The sequence below is a fragment of the Corvus moneduloides genome, chromosome 20 (genome assembly GCF_009650955.1).
Source record: "Corvus moneduloides isolate bCorMon1 chromosome 20, bCorMon1.pri, whole genome shotgun sequence".
In the NCBI taxonomy this organism is placed as follows: Eukaryota; Metazoa; Chordata; class Aves; order Passeriformes; family Corvidae; genus Corvus; species Corvus moneduloides.
Window position 1 is genome coordinate 10,662,534 of NC_045495.1, and position 13,628 is coordinate 10,676,161.

Sequence of the window (13,628 nt, forward strand, 5' to 3'; positions counted from 1 at the left end):
CCCTGGCAGTGCCCAAGGCCAGGTTGGACATTGGGGCTGGGAGCAGCCTGGGACAGTGGGAGGTGTCCCTGCCCATGGCAGGGGCTGGAACGAGATGGGCTTTAAGGTCCCTTCTGACCCAAACCATTCCTCGACTCTGTGATCTGCAGAAAAATGCTGCAAGAGGGGTGGTGGGCTGGTTCAGCATGGTTGGTGTGTGAGTCTGGTTCAGGGCTGTCCAGTTCCTTTTCCCATCTCCAAGAAGGACCAGGCACCAGGAGCAGCACCTCAGGGAAATGTAACAAATGGGATGGGGATGCAGATGCTCTTTCCTGGTGCATCTTTGGAGCATCTGCTATCTTAGGTTTCCTACACCCATCTGGGGGAATGGGTGACTGTGTCTCATGGTCACTTGGTGAACCTGCCACTGAGTGCTTTGGAACCAGTTAGTGGTTCCACATTGCACCGTGGCAGTGAGTCCACTCTTTGTTTTGCTTGTTGTTGAAGAAACACTTGTGCTTCTGAAACATATGGCATAACCATTCCAGTGCTTGCTTGTGTCTGTGCCACCCATCTCTGAAGCCTGGTTTGACTACAACATGATCCTTTTTGAGATGGATTGTTGGGGAGTTTGTGTCATTTTAGGGTGGCTAAGATGTGAAGCCGTAATATTTTCTGTCTTACTCCTTTCCCAATAACTGTTAGCACGTCCTTAACCTTCATGCTTCTCTTGAGCACAGAGCTGAGGCTTTTGAGAGCTCCCCAGAGACTTCAGAGCTTTTGGGATGTGGCTGCTGATCTGCACCAAAACGGCTCCATATCACAGCTGGGGTTATGTTCTGATCGTCTGTAAATACTCTTCACTTATTAGTACTAAATTTCACACTCTCTGGGTCATTCTCTATCACCAGCAGCTTTGTCACCTCACAGTCCCTTCCCTCTCCAGGCCAATTGGGAATGACTGTGTGTTCGTGTGAGAAATGCACTGATTCCTGCTTCAGGCCTTCTGCCAGGTGTCAGTGAGCACAGCCAGGGTAGGCTTCACATTTAGGGGTTGTTGATAAACACCAGCTCAGGCCTCCACCCAGAAACTCCCTGGTCTGATGCCGAGTGAGCTCATCTTCCCAACTTACAGGTGATAAGTGAAATGGTTTAACAACGGATCTGTAATTTAAGGGAGGAAAAAAAGAAAGAGAAGGAGAAAACAGAACAGCATTAAAATCAAGTGGAAGGTGTCCCTGCCCATGGCAGGGGGGTGGAACAAGATGATCTTCAACATCCCTTCCAACCCAAACCATGCCGTGATTCTATGAAATAACTATTACTTTCCCAAAATACGACCATAATGATTTAAAGTTCTTCTCTCTGGTTTATATGAATATAAATATTGACCTATCTATATACAATATAATCTATTTTATTTATTATATATCTATGGGTTACAGGATATAGTTATATATATAAATAGAAGTCAGAGGTTGGACTTGGGGATCTTGAAGCTCTTTTCCAACCTAAATGGTTCTATATTACTGTAAATAAGAATATGAGGCTGGTTTAGCCTCTGGGTCAGTGCTGTAGTGGTGAAAAATGGTTATTTGAGATTGCCTGCTCTCTTTCCCTTTTTGATGAGAGAGTCAGTGCTGTAGACAAAGCAGTGCTCCAGCAGATAGAGCAGTGCAGCCGGGAGCAGCTCAGGTGCTGCGCAGGGAGCGGCTCCCGGGCCGGCCCGCGCTCCGCAGGGGCTCCACGAGGCTCTGTCCCCGCAGACACGTGCGCAACGGGGCGGTGATCGCGCGCTGCAGCCAGCCCGAGATCAGCTGGTGGGGCTGGCGGAACGCCGACGACGAGTACCTGGTGACATCCATTGCCAAAGCCTGTGCCTTGAACCCCGGAGCGAGGCCGTCGGGCGCCGCGCCGCACGCCGGGAGCAGCGACGGCAGCGAGCCCTGCGACGCCGACTTCGGTGAGATGGCTCCCGCCAGCCCTCCCATATGGGCGAGCTCCTCGGTGCTCCCAACGCCACAGAGTGGCTGCCAGGGCTGTCCCAGGGCAGGGTTCTACCCCAGTGTCCAGCTGGAGAACCTGGGCCCCATCGTGCCATGCCTGTGGTGGGTGGGTGGCTCTCTGGGCTCGCTCACGGTGGCACTGTGGTGGTGGCAGGGAGGGAGGTGCCAGGAGCTCAGTCCCTGTGTGTCCCTGCAGACTCGTCCCTGACGGCGTGTTCGGGCGTGGAGAACGCGGGAACCCCTCAGAAGCTGCTGATCCTCGATGCCAGGTCCTATACGGCAGCCGTGGCCAACAGGGCCAAGGGAGGCGGCTGCGAATGCGAAGGTACCAAGGGCCAAGAACATCCCAGAGCATCTTCCTCTTGGGCCTGGCAGTGGGTCCTAGGGCACAGCTGGGGGTCAGGTCAGCATTTGGTACTTGGTCTGTGGGAGCATGTCCCTACACTGGGATCTGGATGGGCTGGATCAGCAGGCCAAGGTCAGTTGGCTGAGGTTGAGTAAGGCAAAGTGCTGGGTCCTGCTTTTGGGTCACAGCAGCCCCATTGGAATGCTCCAGGCTGGGGCAGAGTGGCTGGAAAGCTGCCCAGTGGAAAAGGACCTGGGGGTGCTGGTTGGCAGCAGCTGAACATGGGCCTGCGTGTGCCCAGGTGAGCAAGAGGTCAATGACACCTGAGCTGTACCAGCAATAGCGTGGTCACAGGGCAGTGACCGTCCCCCTTATCTGGCCACTGCTGAGGCACCTCCAATCCTGGGGTCAGTTTTGTGCCCCTCAGGATGAGAAGAGAATGGAGCTGGGGAAGGGTCTGGAGCACCAGAAGTGGCTGAGGGAGCTGGGGGGGCTCAGGCTGGAGCAAAGGAGGCTCAGGGGGGACCTTGTGGCTCTGCACAACTCCCTGACAGGAGGGTGGAGCCAGGTGGGGGTTGGGGTTTGCTCACAGGGAGCAAGGCACAGGATGAGTGGAAATGGCCTCAAGCTGTGCCAGGGGAGGGTCAGGTTGGATACTGTGAAAATTTCTTCATGAAAGGGTGGTCAGGCCTGGCACAGCTGCCCAGGACAGTGCAAGAGTCCCCATCCCTGGAGGGCTTTAACAGACGTGTGGATGTGGCCTTGGCAGTGCTGGGAAATGGTTGGACTCAGTAACCCTGGAGGTTTTTCCCAACCTTAGTGACTCCACCAACACCAGGAGTGGTGTGTGCAGGGCGGCTGCCCTGGGGGATGGAGGAGGTTGCTGCAGTAGCAGCAGAGTTGCATTCAATGGCCCTTGTGGGTCCCTTCCAGCTCAGAATGTTCTGTAGCTCTTGTAGCTCTCTCTGAGTGTTCTGTCTCTCGTGTCAGAGTATTACCCCAACTGTGAAGTCGTGTTCATGGGCATGGCCAACATCCACTCCATCCGGAACAGCTTCCAGTATCTGCGTGCTGTCTGCAGTCAAGTGCCAGACCCCAGCAAGTAAGTGACCTTCTCTAGCTGAGTTTGGTGCCATATCTGTCAGTGACCTGGGGGGGTTTCCCTCTGTTTTCCTTTTTTTATCCCAGGTTTCTACCTGAGAAAACGGAGGGATAGGAAAGTGCTCACAGTGCTTGAATGCTGCTAGTTTTGATCCATTAATCCAGAAGGGATTGTGGCACTGTCTCAGTGTCACTTGGTTGTGTGTGTCCTGTGGGGGTTTCTAAAATGTGGCTGTATTTGAGAAAAACTAAATTCGGGGTTGGATTCTTTGCCCTTCTTTCCAGGCTGCCTGGCTCCTCTGGGGGGGCATGTTTTAGAAAAGACTGATTTTCACTGAGGACTCCAAGAAAACAGAAGTTAAAATGTACCTTTTTTGCTTCAGTGGAGAGCTAAGCAACCATTTTCTTGCTTCTTCTGTTCCAGCTGGCTTTCGGCCCTGGAGAGCACCAAGTGGCTGCAGCACCTGTCAGTCATGCTGAAGGCAGCAGTGCTGGTCTCCAGTGCGGTCGACAGAGAAGGACGTCCAGTGCTGGTTCACTGCTCCGACGGCTGGGACAGGACTCCACAGATTGTGGCACTGGCAAAGATTCTCCTGGATCCTTACTACAGGACCATGGAGGTAGGAGTGCGCTCTGCTGTGATTCACGTCTGTTCAAAGGCAGCTTTTGTGTCGGAATCCCCATGGAAAGGAGCAGGATTGCATTTGGGAATAAGCTTAGTGGTGTTTCTGAGCTGCTGTGGTGGGTGTTGAGTTTTCCTTGTTCTCTTCCTGCCTGGTTTGGGTGAACTGTTCCTCACTCCTCTGCCCAGCCTGGGGAAGTGCCATGGGAAATACCAGCTTGTGCTCAAAGTTCAGCTGCTTCCCTACTCTGAATTCTCCGAGCTGGTTACTGCATAGACACAGCAACTGTTAGTTTGTGTCTGGAAACCTCCAACCCTGCTGAGCTTTGCTCCCACACCAGGCACCGCAGCAGCCTCCTTCCCAGCCCTTCCTGGTGGATGGGACTTGCTTTGTCCTGCCACATGTCCTCAGCAAAGTCTCTGCAATTGTTTTTTCTTTTATTCCCAGGGCTTCCAGGTGCTCGTTGAATCAGACTGGCTGGATTTTGGTCACAAGTTTGGGGATCGCTGTGGACACCAGGAAAAGGTGGAAGATCAGAACGAGCAGTGCCCAGTTTTTCTCCAGTGGCTGGATGCTGTTCATCAGCTTCTGAAGCAATTTCCCTGTCTCTTTGAATTTAATGAAGCTTTTCTGGTAAGGAATACATGTGCAAACATGCCTTTATGCCAGATGTGAGCAGAGACAGAGGGAAGGGTGTGATGTTTTACAGTACTGGAGTTGAAAGAAGAGGTCTGCAGAACCTGGGAGATTGTGATGTGATCACAGAATCCCAGAATGGTTTGGGTTGGAAGGGAACTTAAAACCATCTTGTTCCATCCATCCCCTGCCATGGGCAGGGACACCTTCCACTACCCCAGATTGCTCCGTCCAACCTGGCCTTGGACACTTCCAGGGATGGGACAGCCACAGCTTCTCTGGGCAACCTGTGCCAGGGCTTCAGCACCCTCACAGGGAACAATTTCTCCCTAACATCTCATCTAAATCTGTTTTCTTTTAGTTTAAAACTGTTGTCCCATGAGGGGGTGGTGAAGGGTTTATATACTGTGGTTTTTCTGCATCCCTTCTCCAGTCCCTGTCCAGCCCAGGGAATTCAGATGCCAGCAGCAGCACTGGTTCGATTTGCATCAAATCTCAGAGCTGTATGGGTCTGAAACATTTGAAAAAAAAAAATAAAATAGGAAAAAAAAAGTTAATCTCTGTCTTACCAAAAAATGCAGGAGAGGGTTCTAGAGGGTCATTTGGTTCTAGAGGGATGGGTTTGGTATCAGCTGAGTGTTGCTTTCCCTTCAATTTAAGTGATCCCTGTCCTGCCCAGTGTGGAAGCAGTGAGGTCGCCCAGGGCAGGCAGTGCATGAGCCCTCCCAGAGGAGGGGGAGATGTGTCCCCCGTAGGCAGGAGCCCCCTTTTGCCCATGGCTCTGAGCATTGCTCCCCCTCCTGCCACAGGTGAAGCTGGTGCAGCACACGTATTCCTGCCTCTACGGGACCTTCCTGGGGAACAGCCCCTGCGAGCGGGAGATGCACAACATCTACAAGCGCACGTGCTCTGTGTGGTCCCTGCTGCGGGCTGGCAACAAGAACTTCCACAACCTGCTCTATATGCCCGGATCCGAGCAGGTCAGTAGAGCTCCTGGCCCAGCTTTCCAGGCTTTGCCCCTGGCAGGCACTGGGGAGGGCCTGGAGGGGTTCCCTTGGCGTTGGGCTCTGACACGGGCGGTGTCGCAGGTGCTGCATCCCGTGTGCCACGTGCGCGCCCTGCACCTCTGGACAGCCGTGTACCTGCCGGCCTCCTCGCCACATCCCCTGGGACAGGAGGACATGGACATCTACATGCCCCCCGGATCTCAGAGCCAGGACTTCAGTGGCAGGTGTTTGGACAGGTAGGAGCTTAGAGCTTCAGGCTCAGGGTGTTGCCTACCCACAGATCTTCCTGCCCTTCCTGTAGTTTCTTGTCGTTTCCCTGCTGTTCTCATCTTCCTTGTGGGAGCAAGAGCTCCGTAGTAGTGTCACAGCTACTTGGAGAAGGAGTTGAGGTCCCTGCTGCGCCTCAAAGGCAGGAGGCCAAACTGTGGTGTTGCGCATTTCAGCTCCTGCAGCTGCACTGCCCCTCTCCACCCACCCCCAGAGCTGTAATGGGGAGTATTTCCCTGCCCTCATCTCAGTTTTGACTGAAACCAGGGAAGTTTTGGGGGGTTTATTGTGAGATTTGCTTTGCTTTTGGGTTCTAGATTACCAAAGACAAGATCTATGGATGACCTGCTCTCAGCCTGTGACTCCAGCAGCCCTCTGACCCGCACATCCAGTGACCCCAACCTGAACAACCACTGTCAGGAGGTGCGGGTGGGCTTGGAAGCCCGGCATGCCAGCACTGAAGGGGCTGAAGGTGCTGCAGTGGCCACAGGAGAGGCATGGCCTACAGAGGAGAAGGAGGAGAACCCTCCCCTGCAAAGCAGCAGCCGTGCTGAGCACGAAGGGCTGAGCAGGCAGCTGGGCAGCCAGGCTGCTGTGCCAGCCAGCAGCGTCCCTGTGGAGGCAGAAAAGGGAAATGGAACACACACAGAGGAAGTGGATGGCACAGGTCCAGCTCCAAATCCTTCCGGACAGGACAATGGTGACAAGGTTTCCACCAGTTCTGGAAAGCATTTGGAAACCTGTCCCCAGGAACCTTTGAAGGCTGCTGGCACAGTGTCCAACGGAGGAGGCTGCCCCAAGAGAATCACCACCCACCAAGACATTCCCAGCCAGGAGTCCCTGGCACCAGGCACCCCTTCTCAGGACATCCCAGGCCCTGCCCTGGGTATCCCATGCCCAGATGCAGACAAGGGCAGAGGTGATGCTGGCCGTAGCGTGCCCTTCGAGGAGCCTGGCCGGCCGGGGAGGGTCCTGCTGGAGCAATGGCGCAAGCCCATTTCCCAGAGCCAGAGCAGCGAGTTCTCCTTCCTGGGGTCCAACTGGGACAGTTTTCAAGGCATGGTGACATCGCTCCCCAATGGGGAGCCCACACCCAGACACCTCCTCTCCTATGGCTGCTGCAGCAAGAGGCTGAGCAGCAAACCCCTGCGGGCCCCAGGCCTGTGCCTCAGTGGCCCGTGGTCCGGCAGGGAAGGTGGGAAGCCCCTGGCCTGTGCTGGCCATGCGGGCACACATTTCGGGAAGCCCAGCCGTTTGTGGCTGCCCTGCCACCTGAAACAAGCCTCTGGTCCCAAGCACATGCCACCAAAATGTCCTTCTCCTGTGCCTCCTCTCTACCTGGATGACGACGGACTCCCCTTCCCCACGGACGTGATCCAGCACCGGCTGCGGCAGATCGAGGCCAGCTACAAGCAGGAGGTGGAGCAGCTGCGCCGGCAGGTGCGGGAGCTGCAGCTGCGCCTGGACATTCGCCACTTCTGCGCCCCTCCGGCCGAGCCCCCCATGGACTACGAGGATGACTTTGTGAGTACAGGCCGCTCACACCCCACGCCGGGTCCCTGCACCCCCTCACACCTTGTCCAACCCACAGCTCTCCATCCCTTTGGGAGGGGGTGGGCAAGATTGTTCCTCTGTTTCCTCAGCTGTGTCCCCATCCTGGCCATGTCCTCATCCACCCAGAGGTATCTCTGCTGCTCAAGGGCCAAACTCCTGGACACTCATGGATGCTTTGCCCCCTGTCTGGGTGCTCGGGAACCACCCGGGTGCCCTTCACCAGCATGGAGTGTGCAGAGCAGGGAGTGCCCTGGAGCGTGTGCCCAGCAGCAGAGGGGATTGGTGACCTGGTCTTGCTTTGCAGACGTGTCTGAAGGAATCGGATGGCAGCGACACGGAGGATTTCTGTTCTGACCGGAGTGAGGACTGTTTGTCGGAAGCAAGCTGGGAGCCTGTGGATAAGAAGGAGACTGAGGTGCGTGTCCCATCGTGGAGCTGGGATGCAGTGGGAGGGAATGTTTTTTGCAGCTGACCTGGGTGGGCACAGCAGCAGAAGTGGTCTGGAAGTGAGGCAGTGAGCAGCCTCCTATGTCCTTGACACATCCTCTGCTGCTGCTGGCTCGGGTGGGGTAGGCTCACTGTGAGGCGTGGCCCAAAGCCACCCCAGCCTGCCCAGAGCTGTCACTGGGGGTTACAGACGGGAGCTGACTGGTGTCTGCCCTAGGTCACGCGGTGGGTCCCAGACCACATGGCCTCACACTGCTTCAGCTGCGACTGTGAGTTCTGGCTGGCCAAACGGAGGCACCATTGCAGGTAAAAATGTCAGCGCTCTGGGCCCTTCCTCTCCTCAGCCTGGTGTCACAAAATGCCCCTTTGTCAGGTCTGTTCCTTCCAGCTCCCAGGAGAAAGTTTTAGGTCTTTCCACTACATGCCAGGCCTCATCAGTTCCCTGCAGAGTTCCATTCTACATTGTTCTTGTTTCTATTTTTCCAAGGCCTTTGATCCCTCTCTTGGACAGCAATGAGTCCCTGTCAGCGCTAGCAGTTTGCTTGCACTGCAGACCACAGTATAAGAAACACGTCTACAATCCTCAGTCAGGCTGGTGCTTTGCCCTGACCTGGACCCTTTGTGCTTTCTGAAGTTCTGCTGTGGTGGTCCCAAGCTCTCTTCTCACTGTTTTTCTTGCTCCTTGACAGGAACTGTGGGAATGTGTTCTGTGCTAGCTGCTGCCATCTGAAGCTGCCCATCCCTGATCAACAGTTGTATGACCCTGTCCTCGTTTGTAACTCCTGTTACGACCATATCCAAGTGTCTCGTGCCAGGGAGCTCATGAGCCAACATATGAAGAAACCCATTGCCACAGCTTCCAGCTGAATGCCAGACAAGGGACCTGTCTAAGCCCAGCCTTTTCTCTCGTGGGTTTGAAGGGTGACTCTGCCTCCAGGGTAACTGTGAAGGCCTTTGGTGCAACACTTGAACACCAAGCTCGAATGCACTGTCTGCAGCAGCCTCACTGCTGGGCTGGAGCAGAGGAGCTCAGATCAGAGAGTTCGCTGTGTCCCCACCCCAGAGCCGGTGGGCCTGTGTGTTGTAGCCCGGACGACCTAGGGCTGAGAGGATCACAGCCTCTTCCTTTTGTGGGCTGGAAAGCAACGTTTTCACAACTCTTGCCTGTGCAAAGTCCCCCCAAAGCAATAGAAAGGCATGTTTAGAACCACCTCCCCCTCCAAAGGCAGGCTGCTGTATGAGAAGGAAGAGGGCAAGCTCCCGATGGTCCCGCAGGCGTTGGAAGGGCCTCAGCCTGGAGCAGATCTGTAGATTCTCTTTCCATGAGTGTGATTTGTGATCAGCTTGGTGAACAAGACTCAGCCATCACTGACTGATTTTCTCTCGGGCTCTGAAGAGAAATTCATTCCAGCTGAAAAGGGCCGAGCAGATTGTGCCCATTTTCAGGCTCCGCTGGGATCGGTGTCGCACTGGACCTTGTCCCTGCCCCCAGCACCATGGGGAGATGGGAGACTGGCTTTTCACTTCTGCTCTGCCCGTCTGCGTTGTCTGCGGTCGTGTCACAGCCTGGTGCTAACACAGGAATGGCACCCTGATCCTCTCCTGGCATGGAAACAGAACTCGTGTTCCTGTGTTGCTCCTCCTCCCCTTTTCTGCCCTCAGCTCTCCACTTCCTACTGCTCTTTATCCTGAAAACTTGATACCTTGAGGGTATAGGCCATAATGTGTTGTTTTACCTCCTGGAATGTGCTGTCTGGTGTATGTGAGGGTTTCAGTCCAAATGCTGCTATATATTTCTGTGCACTTAATGTAACCCGAAGAAGGGAGAATGAAGCATCGATACCAAAATGGGGGTGGGGGAGGACACTGGCTGACGTAGACACTACGGTCTGTGCTTTTCACTTTAGGATGTGCAGCTGCGCTGCAGTGATAACCCTGACGTGTGGCATCTGTTCAGTGGTGGAAACAATCTCTCTGACTTGCCCCAGTGCTACCTGAATTGCCTCTTGAATTTGACTTTTTTTGTCTCCTGTACAGCGGTCAAAGTTCAGAGTTGCCAACTTGTAATTGCCTCTCTGCTTCTCCTTTAAACTAGAGAGCAGGAATCCCAACTCATCCTATGGACAAGGAACTGGGTTTAGAGAGAAAGAAAGATTTATAAAGTGGGCTTCAGTGGGCTTGTAATCCCTAGATCCCTCCGGGAGCATCCCTCCTGCCTCCTCTGTAAGGCGTGTGCGGATACTAGTGAGGAAGAAGAGTTTGAAAGTGGGGCATTTCTTTGCAGAAATGCAGGTTTTCTTTCCAATATATGCTGCACCTCAGAATATGAGGTGCTGAGACTCAGTATGTGGCAGGGAGGACCTGTGAGGACATTGGTCTGCTAACAAGGCAAAGGACTTGACACAGCTGGGATATCCCAGATCTTGTGGTAATGGTTTGTCATCTCCGTTGGAAGGAATGAAATAAGGACCCTTTCCTGCACTTTGACTGCCAGCCTCTGGTTTTGTAAATCCTGATGTGTGAGTGAAGCTCATCCTCTGAAGACCCTGTACTTAATTAGACTCTGCTTCTTTTCCATACTGGGAACAACCAACACGGCTCTGGGAAGAGAAGGCACCTTGCTTCAGATTCTCCCCTGCCTTGTACCTTGCAGTCATTGCCAGACATGGAAGAGTGACCATTGGCCTGGCAGAAGAGACTGGATTTGCTCCTGTTTTGCGCGTGTTTGGAATGACTGCAAGTGATGAGGAAGCCAGAAACCAGGTACTGCTGGCCCTTCCATTCAGGCCATTAGTCCAAACTGCTTTTAGCTCTTGTGAGTTTCAGCGTCACAATGTGCTGGCCAAAAACTCTCCAATCAGTTTGATGGCATTGTGACAAACAAAATGTGCTGTACAACTCAATACAGTTGAAATAAAATCTCTATATTAGTGCTGCTGGGTTTGGCCCCTTCTTTCCAAGTGTGGGGAGTTCTTCTGCTTGCCCAGGGGGTTTCAGGCTGCTGACTCACTACCTTTTCCCTTGATTAAGTTGTGTTAGGGATTTAAAATATCCCTTCTCACAATCAGAATCACAGGTAGGGCACAGAACATCTCTGACCTCTTCCAAACAAACCTGCAGGATGTCCTTCCCAGGATAACCAGGGCCTTCAGCCTCTCCTGTAATGACTTAAGGAGAAGTTGTTTTCTTTCTAAGGAAGAATTGTTAGGCAGGATTCCCTGCTACGAGGAAAGGCTGAGAGAGTTGAGATTGTTCACCTGGAGAAGAGAAGGCTCCACGGATACCTTAAAGCCCCTCCCAGTGTCTAAGGGAGCTCCAGGAGAGCTGGAGAGGGACTTGGGACAAGGGCTGGAGGGACAGGACACAGGGAATGGCTTCCCAGTGCCAGAGGGCAGGGCTGGATGGGATCTTGGGAAGGAATTGTTCCCTAGGAGGGTGGGCAGGCCCTGGCACAGGGTGCCCAGAGCAGCTGGGGCTGCCCCTGGATCCCTGGCAGTACCCAAGGCCAGGCTGGACATTGGGGCTGGGAGCAGCCTGGGACAGTGGAAGGTGTCCCTGCCCATGGCAGGGGTGGCACTGGATGGGCTTTAAGGTCCTTCCAACCAAACCATTCCATGATTCTGTGATCCCCTCACTCCTCGCTGATGTTTTCCTAGCACCTGCTCCAGGTAGGTGTGTGGGTGGTTCCTCTGTGCAGGATGGTGGGTGGGACTGTTGAGCTTTGTCAGCTGGATGGTGCTGCAGGTCAGTTACAGTTTGTGATGGAGCCAGAGAGAATCTCCTGGAAAGCCTGTCCTCAATTCAGACATCCAGGGATCTTGAAATTGAGCAGATCCCTGGTAACTACTCCCACAGTTCGGCTCAGGTGTTCCTGTCAGACAGGTGATATCTAAAGGCCTTGTATTAGAAATGTGGGGAACAGGACAGTGTCACACTGGAACATGAACCATTGTTCCTCACAGTCACACAAGGTCCACTTGGGAGGCTGTATTTGCAGGAGACTGTAAAACTGAGACAAAGAAGGTATTTAAATGAGATTCTTTTTAGAAACCAGATAAATCAGTGAAATTATAGCCCTGCCAACACTTGAATACAGAGTTGTGATGCGAAATGGAATTGGTACTACCTGATTGACATGAGAGTTATGAAGAGTGGAGAGGGGTACCCTCTCTGTGGAATGTGCAGTCACTGCCCCAGTGAGGCGAGGGCTCAGCTTTGAGGAATTCCCTCAGGCCTGACCCTCAGCTGCTGACCCTCAGAGAGAATCCCTGACTGCTGACCCGAGGATGAGACTCCACTGATCCTTGGCAGGGCTCCAGCCCAGTCCAGTCTGATCCGTGGTCAAACAGTCACATTAACTGTGGCTGGCCGGGGTCTGACCTGCTGCCCACCACAGCCACCACAGGTGTGACAGACTGGTCACACTGGGACTGCCTGTGGCAGGACCCTGGCTGGAGGGGCTGGTCCCAGCTGTGGTGGGTGCTCTGCCACAGCAACACTGCTCAATGTTAGTCATGAACAACATTTTTAGAAGAAAAGACCATTTATTATTAACTTCCATTGTTAGCAGTTCCAATGTCAGAGAGGCAGAGGAAGGCTGACTGCTGGGACACAGGTGTGACCTGCTGGCTTCTTATCCCCAGCAGGGAAAACACCACAGCAGAATTCCCCCATGCACAGTTGAAAGATAATTATTTATAAATAATATTTATTAAATTACAAGCTGCTGGGACACTTGTGGCCAGTGTCACGTCAGCCTGGCCACCCCAGTGAGGGGCACTGAACGCTCCTGGTTATTAAGCATGGAGGGAAATGTTATCACCAAAGGAACATAAAGCCATCGTTGCCAACATGTTCAGCCTGAGGTAATCGATATCTGCCGAAATGGGTCTGAACCCAGCACAAATAGGGACATCAAAGCCTTCCCCATCCATGCACCAACTGCCGGGAATTCTTGGTGAATTAACAACCGGGGCTTCGTGTGATGTGCTACGCTATCTCAGCAGCCACTGAACAAAATAAACACACATTTCGGTGTAGGGAGAAGCCAGGTCAGGCTGGCGATGGTTGGGTTATTCAGGTGTGTTAATGGATAACGCTAAAACGGCTGGGGATGTGGAGGAAAAAGAGGAAGAGGAAGGTGATGTGTGGCCTTGTGAACCCTGCAAGTGCTGCGCAGGAGGCAGTTCAAAGTGAGAGACACAGGCAGGAAGGATTTCTGAGCTTTCTGAGGTGTGTGAGTGTCTGCCCAGTCCATTTTCAGTTATAGTTCACACATTTCTCTCCCAAGCTCTTGGGCTTCTGTGAAAGTGAACTTGGGGTGCTGCCATTTGTTTATGGGACCTTGGGTATCTCTGTGTCTCCTAAGCTAAAACAATTGTCCATAGATGAAAGATGCTGCACACAGCCTCCAGTATGTTTAAAATTATCGTAATTTGAAACAAAAAAAAGTTGCCCACAGCAGTGTACCGCTTCAGTCTCACCGAGCTTAGGCTGCTAATGCAGCTTTAGAATCACAGAATCATTAAGGCTGGAAAAACCCTCTGAGATCACCGAGTTCAACCGTTCCCCAGCACTGCCAGGGCCACCACCACTGCCCCACGTCCCCTGGTGCCACATCCACAGGGCTGTTAAACCCCTCCAGGGACGGGGACTCAGCCCT

The 13,628-nt window shown here is 53.4% G+C and overlaps 1 protein-coding gene across 2 annotated transcripts in view; it reads left to right on the top strand.

Moving 5' to 3' along the window:
- Positions 1-10,901, top strand: part of MTMR4 (myotubularin related protein 4) — a 57,268-nt gene extending 46,367 nt beyond the window's left edge. For both annotated transcript variants that reach the window (XM_032129790.1, XM_032129789.1), the window contains 11 exons: positions 1,746-1,942; positions 2,182-2,310; positions 3,322-3,433; positions 3,857-4,052; positions 4,503-4,688; positions 5,501-5,671; positions 5,780-5,934; positions 6,283-7,489; positions 7,824-7,934; positions 8,184-8,272; positions 8,656-10,901. In XM_032129790.1, the coding sequence (XP_031985681.1) occupies positions 1,746-1,942; positions 2,182-2,310; positions 3,322-3,433; positions 3,857-4,052; positions 4,503-4,688; positions 5,501-5,671; positions 5,780-5,934; positions 6,283-7,489; positions 7,824-7,934; positions 8,184-8,272; positions 8,656-8,833 (2,731 nt within the window). In that variant the 3' untranslated portion in view covers positions 8,834-10,901. The remainder of the gene's footprint in view (positions 1-1,745; positions 1,943-2,181; positions 2,311-3,321; positions 3,434-3,856; positions 4,053-4,502; positions 4,689-5,500; positions 5,672-5,779; positions 5,935-6,282; positions 7,490-7,823; positions 7,935-8,183; positions 8,273-8,655) is intronic.
- The last annotated feature ends 2,727 nt before the right edge of the window (positions 10,902-13,628 follow it).